Source organism: Onychomys torridus, chromosome 8 (assembly GCF_903995425.1).
Source record: "Onychomys torridus chromosome 8, mOncTor1.1, whole genome shotgun sequence".
NCBI lineage: Eukaryota > Metazoa > Chordata > Mammalia > Rodentia > Cricetidae > Onychomys > Onychomys torridus.
In genome coordinates this window covers 45580986-45595533 of record NC_050450.1, presented here as the reverse complement: position 1 = coordinate 45595533, position 14548 = coordinate 45580986, and the positions used below count along the sequence as shown (strand labels likewise).

The 14548-nt window shown below is 43.5% G+C and overlaps 1 protein-coding gene across 4 annotated transcripts in view; it reads left to right on the top strand.

The window, feature by feature from the left end:
- Positions 1-14548, top strand: part of Fam114a2 (family with sequence similarity 114 member A2) — a 31858-nt gene that overhangs the window by 4005 nt on the left and 13305 nt on the right. For 3 of the 4 annotated variants that reach the window (XM_036196421.1, XM_036196422.1, XM_036196419.1), the window contains exons 2-8: positions 307-509; positions 852-951; positions 1273-1365; positions 4930-5018; positions 6380-6514; positions 6960-7118; positions 8411-8534. In XM_036196421.1, the coding sequence (XP_036052314.1) occupies positions 321-509; positions 852-951; positions 1273-1365; positions 4930-5018; positions 6380-6514; positions 6960-7118; positions 8411-8534 (889 nt within the window). In that variant the 5' untranslated portion in view covers positions 307-320. The remainder of the gene's footprint in view (positions 1-306; positions 510-851; positions 952-1272; positions 1366-4929; positions 5019-6379; positions 6515-6959; positions 7119-8410; positions 8535-14548) is intronic. The other variant, XM_036196420.1, reaches the window with a different exon arrangement.

Here is a 14548-nt window from a genome sequence, read left to right as displayed (position 1 = left end):
CAGATACTGTCCATTTTATAGAAGGAATGTGACCCCTGCAGATACCAAGGGACAGCTGTGTATGTGGTAACATTTAATGTAACTGATGTACACATATATGGGTACATGTCAAAACTGTAAAATTGGAAGGACACTGGTGAATTGTGACAGTGTCAGCTTCTGATGGGGGAGGTGGGTGGAGGTAGATAGGAGCTCTTTGTGTTATTATACTAGTATATGAATCTGAAAGTCTCAAAAACATCAAGCAGATGTTTATGCTGAAGAAGCCAGTATCAGTAGATTGTTGCTGGGCTTTTGTTTTATCAGGAGCTGTTCCAGTCATGTCAGATAAGGATGCTACAGAGACCCCAGCACTAACTGAAGCGGCCCCGATCCTCAAAGATGGCAACTGTGAGCCAGCCGAGAAGCCAGAGAATAAATCTCAGCCTGTAGCGTCCACTCGGAAAAGACCAGAGACCAATCCTTCCAGTGACCTTGAGGCTTCCCAACTTCCTGCTCAGGTGCCACAGGCTGTAGCCAAAGTAACAATCTGTTAAAATTTTGGGATTTAAAACTACAAGGCTTAAAAGGGATGTGATAGCAGTACTAATTTACAGTGGCACTTCCTTCTTCTTACAGCCAGAAAGTAACATCTTTCTGAGTTTTAGAAATGCCTTTATCAGTAATTGCATTTGCTGCAGGGTATTTCTGTGCTGATGGCATTTGTCTGTTGGTCTGGCAGTATTCACCCAAATCACAGATCTGCCCACCTGTGCTTGTTTAATGATTAGATACCTGTCTATGCTTGTCTGAGTCTCCACTAATTTTCCTGTTTTCTTGTGTCTTGTTTTCTCTCTCACTGGACAAAATAGGAGACTATTTCTAAAGATGCACCCCAGACAGGATGGGGTTATTGGGGCAGCTGGGGCAAGTCCCTGCTCTCCTCAGCCTCAGCTACAGTAGCGACAGTAGGTAAGTAGGTAAGACCGTTGGTCATTTCCTTATTTTTTGTGTACACTGGTGCTCATGCCCATGTTCTATTAGGAAGTTGAAGTCTAGGGATTAGGTTAAGCCTACGTTTTAGAGATGTTAAGTCAGTGGGATTTTTGTTTTCTGGGAAGGAGATAATGACCAGAATACATATGTCATTAAAATAATGTGCCTTTGGGACCATGATTTTAGAATATTGCAAATTTGGGCTTTTGTTTATATATATATATTTATATATTTTTATTGATTCTTCAGTTTTAGTAAGAACACAGATCACCAAATGTTAATTGTTTTTCTCATTAGGACAAGGCATTTCAAATGTCATCGAGAAGGCAGAGACTTCTCTTGGAATTCCTAGCCCCACTGAAATTTCAACTGAAGTCAAGCAAGCAGCAGGTCAGCACTTGTGCTCGGGGTTTGGTGGAAATGGGCAGTTCAGTTCATGGTCACACTAGCACTTAGTAATAGTACTGACTTAGTACCCGACGCTCGGGCATATCGAGACTATGATGAAGAGGGTTTGGAATCTTGAGGGCTAGCCAGCCTCCAGAAACCATTCGTGTGTCTCTTCACTGCACTTTTGCATGGAAGAAGTGATCACAGAATGTGAGAAGGGCTCCATGTTTTGCTTGCTTTATCACCAGTAAGAATTAGCTGAGCTTGAGTAAGTCGTGGCAAGACAAAAAGATTTTAGTGTGTTGGCGTTTTTGTTTTCACTTGGATTTTTTTATGAAGGTGAAGCTTTGTTCTGGTTTGTCTGGATCAAAGGGAAACATGCAGTCAGTCACCCAAAGGACACAGTTATCACTAGGGAGCAGGAGGGTCAGGGACCGGAACAGTTTTAAGACCAGGGTTACTTCTTCCATCTCTCAGGGGCCTTATTGTTTCTCACCATTGCTTTTCCTTGCTTATTTCTATCCTTTTCCCTTGAAGTCACCTGACTGTCTTTTGTTTCCTCCAGCTCCACCTTTATAGAATTCTGGCATACATGACCTTCAGAAACTAGCTGGCTCCAGTTATTCTCTTTAGGAAGTCATTGGCCTAAGAATTAGATTGGCATTAAAATTAAGTCACTTGACTGCAGTTATGGTCAGAAGACAAGCTCATGTTACACAGACATGGCCCCTTAGGCTTCTGCCTGTGAATTTGAGGCGCTGTTCATAGTGACTGTTCTCCCCTCTTCTCTCCTCCCCAACCATCTTTTCTTTTCCATTCCCCCTTCTCCCTCCCTTCTTTCCCATTCTCCTTTCTCTCTCTCCCCACCCCCTTTCCTCTTTCCTTCTTACCCTGGTTGGCCTTGAACTTGCATAGTCTCCTATCTCAGCCCTCAAGTCCTGGGATCACAGGCCTGAGCCTACACCTGGCTTTCCTTATGCTCGCTCTCTCTCTCTTGGGTCAAAAATACACTGAAACACTAAAGTCCTCCATGGTGAGCTCCATGGTGGATTAGCTATAGAGTTAATGTCTTACAAGTGGAAGTGTCGTAGTAGATATGAAAATGTAATGACGAGAGAGAAAGGAAGGGAGGGAGGGAGAGAGAGAGAGAGAGAGAGAGAGAGAGAGAGAGGGAGAGAGAGAGGGAGAGAGGGAGAGAGAGAGAGAGAGAGAGAGAGAGAGGTGGTTCTTTTTTATTTTTCTATTTTTATTTTATGTGCATTGGTGTTTTGCCATAGGATGTTGGGTCCCCTGGAACTGGAGTTACAGACAGTTGTGAGCTGCCATGTAGGTGCTGGGAATTGAACCTGGGTCCTGGAAGAGCAGTCAGTGCTCTTAACCATTGGGCTATCTTTCCAGCCCCATTTACTGGTTCTCTTTATGTCTCTGAAGATGAGAACGGAGAACAGGGAACAGGTTTAGTATTTGTGGCTCAAGGGATGAGAACAATTCTACTCAGTGGAAATTACATGGGTTTGGATTGTAGTTTAATAAGAATAATAGCCAGGCAGTAGTGGCGCACACCTTTAATCCTAGCACTTGGGAGGAAGAGGCAGGTAGATCTTCAAGTTTGAGGCCAGCCTAGTCTACGAAGTGAGTTCTAGGACAGCCAGGGCTACACAGAGAAACCCTAGAAATAAAATAAACCCAGAAATAAAAAAATTTTAAAAATGGAAAGAATATAGAATTTGCCAAATCAGAATAGACTGCTTTTGATAAGAAGTCCTTCCCACTCTGTGTGTGTGTGTGTGTGTGTGTGTTAATTCCACTGCCAAGGATATTGTCATCATGATGAGTCTTTTTAGAACTTTCAGAAAGGCTGATGCTACCAACAAGTCATTTGGTCATCTTTTAGGAATATGTGTTCCTTTAAAGGACCATGTTTATCTCTGCTTTTTTTGTTTGTTTGTTTGCAAGTAGTTATGGTATGTGTAGCATAAATGGATCTTTTTAAGCTGGGTATGGTGGCACACAGCAGTTATTTCAGCAGTCAGGAAGTGGAGGCAGGAGGATAGAGAACCTGAGACCAACCTGGACTGCATAACCAGATCCTACCTCAAAACAAAACCAGAAAGGTTGGTGTGCTTGTTTAGACTGAGTCTGGAGTAGCTTTTACTTGAATGGTTTGGTTCAGGCCTGGCTCTTCTGGGGCCTATCCACTTCCCAGGTGCTTAGTGAGTCTGGTGGGTTGGAAGTCAAGTCTCTTAGCCTAGTGTGAGCAGCTATGGGGATTGTTTAGCTTCCTGCTCCAAGGCAGGTTCTTTTTCCAGCCTTGGGGAGTCTCCTTGTGCCTGTATACTGAATGCTGAGCAGTGCAGTATTCATGGAGAGGTACCCAGGCATATGTGTGTAGAGCCTTAGAGTTCTGGGATGCCTCCATGCTCTCCAGTCTGCAGATTGCCCTCAACTCTTGCTGTCTCTTGTCTCTGCCTTTCCCTCCCTGTGTGGTAGTTGGAAAGTTCTTCTGGACAGCAAGCCAGTTCCCTCACAGGAGTCACTTTCTCTCTCCTGTTGGTCCAAAGTCTCGGTCTTGTCTGGCTCTGAATATTGTTTCCAATCTGTTCTGCAGTTTTCTAGCTGCCATGGTAGCAGGGCAAGTCCAGCACTTGATACACTGTAACTGGAAGCAGAAGCTCTCAGATCATTTGTAGCTCAGTCTGTAAACTGCTTGCTATAGCATGAGGACCTGAGTTTCACCCCAGAACCCATGTGAAATAAGCTGTAATACTACTGTTGGGAAGGCAGAGAGAGATAGGAAGCTGTCTGGGCTTGATGGCCAGCTAGCTTAATCAGTGAGCCCAAGGTCCCAGTGAGAGGCTGTCTTAGAATATCCAAGCTTAACCTCTGGCCTCTACATATATGCACACAAACGTGTACTACACACACTTGAACACCTAATCACACCCCTTAGCCCCCAAAGCTGATCTCTTACAGGCTTTTAAAAGTTAATAAAATGGAACAGACTGTTTTGAGACATGATCACCTTTGTAACGCTGGTCTGTTGATGACAACTAATGAGCATTGTTTTCTAGGACAACGTGAGTTATAGTTTACTTTTAGCTGTATAGCTTTATGTTTGGATGTTTGGAGAGGTAGTTATGTTCATATATGTAATCAATAGAACACGGATAGGCACCTTGCTGGATCTATATACTTGGAATATAAGAGTATTTTATTAATCACAAAGATTCATGTAACTCTTATCCCTGGTCAGCCACTTGTCTGTTTTCCAGTGCTAAATAGTTTTCCCTTGTCCAGAAGTTTGTGTCTCTGAGATCATTGAATATAAAGTCTGATTGCATATCAATCTTTAGTTTGTTCAAGACTTGATTTTATTTTTGAAATGAAATAAATGAGAAAAAAAATCTGCCTGTTTTAGCTTTCATTTTAACATAGGCAGATGTTTAAAAATAAATACAGAAAGGCTTTGTGTGGAGAAACAGGGTCTAATTTTTAAAAAACCACATATTTGCTATTAAAGCAATTAATGACCCTTTCTTTCATGTTTACAAACCTTTGTTTCAGGAGAAACAAACACCAGTGAGAACGAAAGCTCACCAGTGCCTGGGCCTTTCGGGATGCTCTCGACCATCTCAACAGCTGTGCAGAGCACGGTGAGCAAAGAGTGATGGCAGGAGCCTGGCCTGTGCTGTTCTGATGGGCCGAGTGCTCATCCCCCTTTCTCAGATGCATGAGTACTGTGGCTCCTAAGAGAGGCCGGACCACCAAGGGTCACTCACTAGAGTAAGAGCCAGGGAAGTGGAGTGGGAGCTGATTATTTTAGAGACTGTCAAGTCTTGGTTTGGTGTCCTTAGGGAGTGTTTCTACTTTCCAGAGAGATTTCTCTAATAAGCAGAAGGGACATTTGATCTTTTTAGTGGAAACTTGCTAAACTGTAGATGAGAATGTTTAAAAAGGGATAGCACGGGGCTCTCAATGTCTTTCCTACATGAGAGTAGGTGGCTAGCATTTTTTATTTTATTTTTTTATTTTTATTTTTTTGCTTTAAACTCTTTGAGACAGGGTCTTGCTTTATAGCCCAGACAGTCTCCAATATGCAGTCATCCTGCCTCTGTTCCCAGGTGTAGGGATTGCAGGCATGCTTTACCATGCTTAATCCCATTTTAACCTTTTGAAATACGGCAGCATATAGACTATGACATCATATGTGTTCACTTTGAACTTTCAAGCATACTACGAGACCCTGAGCCCGCTGCCTTTCTTTCTTGAGGCATGTGTTCTTCCTTCAGCTCAGATGGCCACTGCCAGGACTTCTACTGTTGTGAGTCAGTTTTGACCTGCTCTTCTGCTAAATGGAGGCCTAGGTACACATCCAGTGTCTCTCACATACTGTGTCTGTAATACCCAGGTTGCAGCTTTGCTGTATTCCTAGTGGGACTTGGTGACATGTTACTGCTTCTACAGTTGGTAACCACCAAGCCAGGCTCCAGTGTAAACTGTTACAGAGTGTTACGTCACACACCCTCATACATGTCTTCTAGTACTTCTCTGCACACATTTCTCTTGGGCATGTAACTATGAGTGGGTTGCTACTGACCCACAGTTTCCCAAAGTGGTTCTACCTGTGTGCATTTGTGTGAGTGGTGTATGATTGTTTCAGCTGCTGCTCAGGCTGCCAGTTCTTGGTAGTGTTCCCCCTCCTTTTTTTTCCCCCTCCTCGTCCTGGGATTGAGCCAGGGGCCTCACACATGGCAGACAAATACTCCACCTCTAAACTTAGCAATACTTCCCTAGCTGCCTTTAACTTTTGATTCTGAGGAGGGTTCTCATCATTTGTCCAGACTGGCCAGAGTTTACTGGATATTTCTTTGCTGAACCTGAACATTCTCCTCCTGCAGCCTCCTCATAGCTGGGACTGCAGGCCTGCATACCAGCCCCACTCTGCTCAGCCCTTACTCAAGAGTCAATTTGTAAACATTCTCAGTGTTGTAATGGAGTTTCACGGCTTTCCTAGGGCAAGAGTGTTATCAGTGGGGGTTTGGATGCCTTGGAATTCATTGGGAAGAAGACAATGGATGTCATAGCAGAAGGGGATCCTGGATTTAAAAGAACTAAGGGCTTGATGAACCGGAATTCTACACTGTCACAGGTACTGTGTCCTGCACCTGTGCAATTGTGTTTTGATTTGATTTTTGCCGAGGTTGACTTGGGAACCTTGTTAGTGTTTGTTTCTTTTGACTCCTTTGGGGTTGTGGGGTGGGCAGTGAGAGCCCCAGTGCATAGAGGAGTTCTGGCTGTTTGTCTCTCTGTTTTCCTTCTACAGCAGAGTGGGATGTTAAACCCTGTCAGAGCTGTTAGATGAACTTTTAAACCCCCACAGACCAGCACCTGGTGTCTCGGGTATTACTGTCTAGCGTGAGATTCTGTGTGATGATGTGGTTCCTGCTGTCCCCCGGTTCCTTGGGTTTGAATGCAGAGCCCAGATTGAAGGGGCCGTGCTCTGGATGGAGCCCGACAGCTGTGTTCTCCTGTGCTTATGATCTCACTCTGGAGCGCTCATTACTTGGTGCATTTCAACACTTCCATCCTTTTAGGTTTTACGAGAGGTGAAGGACAAAGAAGAACAGCGGCCCTCCAGTGAGGTAACCATGGAAACAGACAAGAAAACTCATTATGGGCTACTCTTTGATGAGTTTCAAGGCCTTTCACATCTAGAAGCTCTGGAGATGCTTTCCCGAGAAAGTGAAATAAAGGTAATCCCCAACCCCGAACCCCTCCTGAAAGTCTTCACACAAAGGGGTGCTGCAGACGCCCTTCCGCTGTGCATTCGGAAGGTGAGGTGGTTTTGTGGAGGACTTTGGAAGTGCCCTACACAGCAAGCAGAAACCTTGTAGGACCTAAGTGCTAGAAAGAATCAGCAGTGATTGTCCTTATTACACAGAAAGGAAAGGATTAAAAAAGAGTTCTTAACGTTTTCCATCATCTGTCTATTTGTATTTGACTATTTTCTGCAGTGTCTTTGGCTTTAGCTGCCAAAAAACTAACTGACTTAAGCTTCCAGTTTGCGTACAGTTAACTGTTAGCTTTTAGTTGGTTCTACCGTGTGTGTGTGTATCTGTCTGTCTGTCTGTCTGTCTAAACAGGCCCTCACTGTGTAGCTCTGACCAGCCTGAATTTACTGTGTAGACTAGGCTGGCTTCAAACTCACTGAGATCTGATTGTGCTTCCTGAGTGTTGGGATTAAAGGTGTATGTACATTATACCTGGATCAAGTTTTACTTTTTAATTTATGTGTGTGTATGCCATATGCGGCAGGTTCCCATGGATGCCAGGAGAGGATACCAGATCCCTGGAGCAGGGATTATGGGTGGTAGTAAGCAGCATGGTGTGGGTGTTGAGATCTAAACTCAGGTCCACTGGAAGAGAAGCACACACTCTTCACTGCTAAGCCATCTCCAGCCCAATTGAAGACTGTTTGATTTCTCTTTGTTTCTAAGCTACTGTTAAGCCCATGGTTACTTTGGAAAGTACAGACTATCCCAACCTACCTTTCTGTAGGAATTAGTTTCTTGAGTTACAATTCTTCTTCTTTTTTTAAAAATGATTTATTTATTCTTATTTTATGTGCTTTGGTGTTTTGCCTGCATGTGTTTCTGTGTGAGGGTGTCAGATCCTTGGAACCAGAGTTATAGACAGTTGTGAGCTGCCATGTGGGTGCTGGGAATTGAATCTGGGTCATCTGGAAGAGCAGCTGGTGCTTAACCACTGAGCCATATCTCTAGGTCTGAGTTAAAATTTCTAAGGAATAGGGGTCGGCAATGGTGACACAAGCCAACAGTCCCAATTCTCAGGAAGCTGAGGCAGGAGATTTGAGAGTTCAGGACTAGTCTGGGCTACCTGGTGAGATACTGCTCCCCTTCCTCTCCAGAACAGCTTGTGCTGACTGGTTAGTTTATAATTCAGATTTCAGTTGACTTGTGGACTCATCTCTATTTGAGATTCTCTTAATTTTCCTGCACATTTTCATTGTCTTGTATCTATTTAGGTGAAATCTATCCTTAGTTCTCTGAGTGGAGAAGAATTACAGACCACAAGACTTGAGCTAGAGCAGCTCAAAGAAGCATTTTCCCTAGCAGAGTTCTGTGAGGAAGAGGAGGAGGAGAGACAAGGTAACGCAGGCTTCTGCACCCAAGTGGGTGGCTCCCTTGTTGGCTGCAGTGATTCCGTTGAGTCAGTTACTGGCCCGGTGGCACTTTTCTTACAGAACCTCCATGCTTTCCCCGCCCCAGAGTTTGCCCACACCCCCTGCTGCAGGGCCCTGCCACCTCCCTGAGTCTGATCTGCTGCACAGCTCTGCCTGCACTCCTGCTAGAGAGCTGCTTCTGTCAGGATCTTTCCTGTGTGACCCTTTGTGTCTACTTAGACATCTCATCTGTGTCTTCCCTTCCTGATTCTCTAGCTCCTGACCCCATCCTGAAGCACGCAAGGCAGTTGTTACCCAGACTGCGGTGATCCTTTGCCCTTTCTCATGTTTACAATTCAGTATCTGTGTGTGTTAGGGAATGTAAGCGTTGAAACGCAAAATTATTAGGAAATATGCTTTATTTATAGTGTAGTTCCTGGGCAAGTGCGTCTTAAACTCTGACCAGGATGGTGGTTTTATTTGGATATTTCAGTTGAAAATATTTCCAAGATTAAGAAAGTAGAGTTTAATGACAATTTTTGCCTTTTTTTGATGAAGCAAGCAGTTAGAAACATTGAAGTTGAATGTAAAGATTTCTGAATTCAGGGATCATCCTGGCACACAGAGCCTGCTGCCTGTGTGGCAGGTTAAGCTGGGAGTTTATGAAGTGTAGTGTGGAGATCCTATGTCCCTGATACCTTCAGAGAGTCAGACCTAGCACTGTCAAAATGGAATAGAACTTCCCCTGAGGAGTTTTAGTTTAGCTTTTACTGTTTGAACACCTGGATGAAGAAGAACAGCAACAGGTGGAACTGTTGCTGCCGCAGTATGGCTGTCAGCGTGGCATCACTGGCCCACTGCTGTGCTGTCTTTACTGCCATACACTCAGTTACAAGAAGAGGGTGCACTTCATTCACCCTTGGAGTGGGGTAAACGGTCTCAGTTATTAGTGTTACCAGGTCTCGACTCTAAAGTGCACTCCCATATTCTGTGCAGTGGACACTGAAGGATGATCGTTGTCTCAGGAAGAGCATGTTGTGTTTGAGTTTGAGCTGAACTCTCTCTTCTGACACAGAAGACTGTTTTCACTCGCAAGTGTGAACAGCTACATAGGCCATTCAGAAGGGAGTAGTTGGTGGAACATGCCTATAACCCCAGCAAAGGCAAGGAGACTGTCTCAAAAAAACCAAAAACCAAACAAACAATTAAAAAACAAAAAGAATAATATCAGGGCAGGAGAGATGGCTCAGTGATGAATAGCTGCTCTTGCAGAGGACCCAGGTTCAGTTCCTAGCATTCATATCAGGTGGCCTATACCTGCCTATAATGACATCCCCAGGGAGTCCAGTGTCCTCTTGACCTCTGTGCACATACTCCATTTTAGTGTTCTGTTACTGTGAAGAGACCATGACCATAGCAACTCTTAAGAGAAAGCATTTAATTGGGGCTTGCTTACAATTTCAGAGGTTTAGTCCATTTTCATCGTAGCAGGGAGCATGGCAGCATGTAGGCAGACTTGGTGTCGTTGGAGAGATAGTTGACAGTTCTACATCCATATCTTCAGGCAGCAGGAAGAAAGAAAGCCACAGAACCTGGGCCTTTGAAACCTCAAAGCTCACCTGCAATGACACACTTCCTCCAAAAAAGCCACACCTACCCCACAAAGCTACCCCCGCTCCAACAAGGCCATTCCCTTGATCCTTTCAAATAGTGCCACTCCCTAATCATTCAAATATGTGGGGGCCATTCTTATTCAAACTACTATGCATACCCCCAACACAAATATAATTAAAATAAATCTTTAAAAAGCAACAACAAGGTGAATGAAGTAACCCTTGACTTGTTTAAGTCACTGATGATAAAAATTCACAATAAGTGTAAGTTAGAATTTTGTGGAACATATTTATCATTTTGATGAACTTGGCAGTTTCTGGTGCTGTTTGCACATTCTTCTGAGGAATCCTGTGGTGGTAGTAACAGTAACCTTCACTTTTGTATGTTTTATAGTGAAATGTGTCAGCGTTTTGGATATCTCATAATAGAAATGAACTTTTTTCACTGACTGATATGTGATGTATAAAATTACACCTGAGCAAGAGATGGCCCTAGTGGGTTCTAATTTAAGACATCATGTACAAAACTGGGTAGTGAGTCTTCAGGTTCATTGTAATATAGATTATTGCAACTAAACTTTAAGAAATAAACACTTGTTGAGTTTTTCTGTAGTATTATTTGAGTTTTTCTGTAGTATTATTCGGTGGGTAAAATGCTTGCCATGCAAGTGTAGGAACTGTTTGAATCTCCAGCTCTCATGTGGAAACTGGGCATGGTGGAGAGCTGTACTCTTAGCGTTCTTACAGGGAGGTGCCAGGTGGAGACTGGGGAATCAATCCCTGGAAGCTTGCAGACCAGTTAGCCTGGAGGACAGTGCAGTGAACTGCAGAGAGAAAGGCGAGAACTCATACCCAGGGTTGTCCCTGGCCCCTCTCCCTCTCTTCTCTCTCATCCTCTCCGCTTCCCCTCCTTCTCCCTTGCTGGCATGGACACACACAAGATTATTCAAGGGTGATTGCTACTGTTATCTGAAAAGTCATTAAAATGCATCTTCCCTTTGCACAGTGCATCTCTGTAAGGTTGGGTATTGTCCACATACTTTGGGTTCAGTCCCACAACCACATAAAACGGGACATGTGGCCCATGTCTGTAATCTCTGCACTTGGGAGGTGGAGGCAAGAGCTTCTGTTCAAGTTCATCTTCCACTTCGTAGGCCCTGTTTCAAAAAGAAGTTCATTTTATTAACAAGTAGTGGGGCTAGTACCATTTGTGTGTGTGTGTGTGTGTGTGTGTGTGTGTGTGTGTGTGTGTGTGTGTGTGTGTGTATTGGGGGTATGTATGCTTATGCCCATGTGTGCATGTTCTTGTTGAGGTGATGTTAGGTGCCTTCCTCTATTGTTTTCCATCTTACAATTTTTTTTTAGATATGGTCTCTCAATGAGTCTGGAGCTCCAGTTTCTGTTAGGCTGTCTGGCTGGCCAGTGAGCTCCCAGTGTCCTGTGCCCTGCCTTCCAGCATTGCTATTACAGACACGAGCTATCATGCCTGGCTTTTCATGGGCATGTTGCAGATCTGCATGCAAGTCACCATCCTTGCACAGCAGGCACTTTGCCCGTGGAGCCATCTTCCCACCCTGTGTTTATTATTCTTATGAATATTTTGCATTTTTCTTTTATTAAAAATAGATTCTTTTCTCATACAATATATCTTGATTATAGTGTTTATTATTTTTAATGAATAAATACTTTAGACATTTGTTTTAATTTTTAATTCATTTAAATTATATAATTTGCATTTAAAATAAAAGCTCCTGGGAGGCCACAGGGTTTTAATGTTTGAGAATTTCTGGGTTTATTATCCTAAACTGCAGCACTTTAAAAACCCTCTGCAATTGCTTTTTAGAGCTGTGTGTTCCTGTTTCCTCTGTGAGTCCCTTTTACTTCTGCTGAGTACAGGAAACTTGCCTTGGACAGCTCTAAATCTCACTTGATTTTTCTCATTTCCAATCTACTGTGAGTGGGAAATCAAATCATGTCCTCAGTCTACTGAGAGCAAAGCAAAGCTCCCCTGAGACAGTTCTTAGGGCCTTTCCTGTGAGAGAAGAGCAGAGCTGAGTGTGGCTTTACCCAAGATGTTGTCTGTCCTCTGTGTACTGAGAAGTCCGGCTGGCTGTGTATGTAACATCTCACTAAGTGACAACTTACCTAACAGTTCAGCTCTTGATTAGAAATGGAATTTGAATGTATGTCTTAGAAATGGTCTGGAGATCTTGAGATGCCGTTTAGAACCCCAAGTGATACAATTTGAAGTTAGACTTGGCTTCCAAATGAAGACCTGCCTCTCGCAAAGCCATGTAAACTTCTGGAAGTGTCTCAGCACAGAGCCTTTGTTTCATCTTGGTTAGAAGATGACCAAATTCCTCTCATGGTGTTATGAGGAATAAATTAAATATATTTATAGTTAGGCACATAATAGGTACCTAACAAACATTTGCTATTATTTTCATTATTTAGAAAATGTAAGTGAAAAGGTAAAAAGAATCTGCATTTGAAAAGCCTTAACAGGAAACCACTAAAGCAGTTTTGGTTTAAGTTGTTCCATTGTTCCTAACCAGACCAAGATATGACATTTCCCATTCATGTGTCAACCTAATTTAGGTTATTTGTATATGGAACATTTAACAGTATTTTTTTTTTTAATTTAGTTAACACTTGGGGTTTGCACAGTAATTAGAAATCTTCATTTTTCTTTACTGTTCAGAGGGCTCCAAGTTTTCTGTGATATTTCTTCTTAACTTTGCTAGGAGTGAAGACTTTGAAAACACAGCAGTGGCTTCCAGCACAGTCCCCCTGCCTGCCCTGCCTCAGCTCTCCTCTGTGATCCCCCTGCCTGCCCTGCCTCAGCTCTCCTGTGATCCCCCTGCCTGCCCTGCCTCAGCTCTCCTGTGATCCCCCTGCCTGCCCTGCCTCAGCTCTCCTCTGTGATCCTCCTGCCTGCCCTGCCTCAGCTCTCCTGTGATCCTCCTGCCTGCCCTGCCTCAGCTCTCCTCTGTGATCCCCCTGCCTGCCCTGCCTCAGCTCTCCTCTGTGATCCTCCTGCCTGCCCTGTCCTGGTTCTCTGATTTTGGTGGACAATGCTCAGTGACTTGATAGTTAATTGTATGTCACTGCTACTGTTAGGACAAAAATGTGGGTATAACAGGAGGAGACAGTGCAGAGCCCAGCTGTGGATGTTGGTTGTTTTCGTTCCTATGAGCCCCTGTGTTTTCTAGACCACATTTCAGAATCTTCCCTTCTGGACAGCTACAGTCTCTACCCACAGCCCTCTTAAGCAGTAGTTTCCTGCTTCCTTTCCATCCATGCATCTAAACAAACACTTGGGCCATTGAGCCACATGTCCAGCCCAACAACTACCTCTGTTCTAATGCAGCAACTGTTTGTATACTCAGTTTTTGACAGCAATCACCACATACTTTTTTCATCACTGCTTTTGATAGTAACAGCTTTTTCATCACTCAGATAATATATTTGAATGCTTATAAAGTTAATATATGCATTACTGTAGTGTTCTGTTACGAACAATCTAAAATATACCTCAGGGTAGTATTGTTATGTGAGGTAAACATAGATTCCTGTTCTTTTCTTCTGTGCAGTTGGTTATTTTGTAAAATGCTTGGACTGTGTGTGTTCCAGGTGGATTCAGAGTCCTCCCTTACACCAGTCACACTTAGAGTTTAGTTGGGAAAACCAAATGACTATGGAAGTCAGGTTTTGTATCCTTTCATGGTAGGTTGTGACTAGGAGTTACTTACATGAGTTATGTGAGTGAGGTCTGTATCAGTGAATAGCTTTTCCCAAAGCCTGTCGTACTGGGTGGGGATTAGTAAATCATTTTTATTCTCTGCCTTAGCTATCAAGAGGGAGGGCAAAAGTACAGTTGAAGGAAAAGAACCAAGATGACCCCATTGGAATTTTTCTGGGGATGCTTTTAGGGAAATAGGTATAAAGGAGAACTAATTTGCTCTAATACACCATTAGTGGACTTATGATTAGGAAATACTCTTACATATGTTTGTGCTCAAAGATTTTTGTGTTTTAAGAGTTCTGTTCTGCACTGAATGGGCTGGGCCTCAGGGGGCCAATGGACAGGAGTTAGATGAGAAAGAGAGGAGGACATTATTGTCTCTTGTGTGCTGTGATCATGACCCCCATTTGCTTGCATGTTTTGTGTCTCCTTATCCTAGTGAGGGTCTTTATTGCTGTGATAAACACCATGACGAGAAGCAACTTGGGGAGGAAAGGGTTTATTTTGCTTACACTTTCAGGTAACAGTTCATTGCTGGGAGAAGTCAGAGAAAGAACTCAAACAGGGAAGAAACCTGGAGGTAGCAGCTGATGCAGAGGCCATGGAGGGAAGCTGCTTACTGGCTTGCTCTTCCTGGCTTGC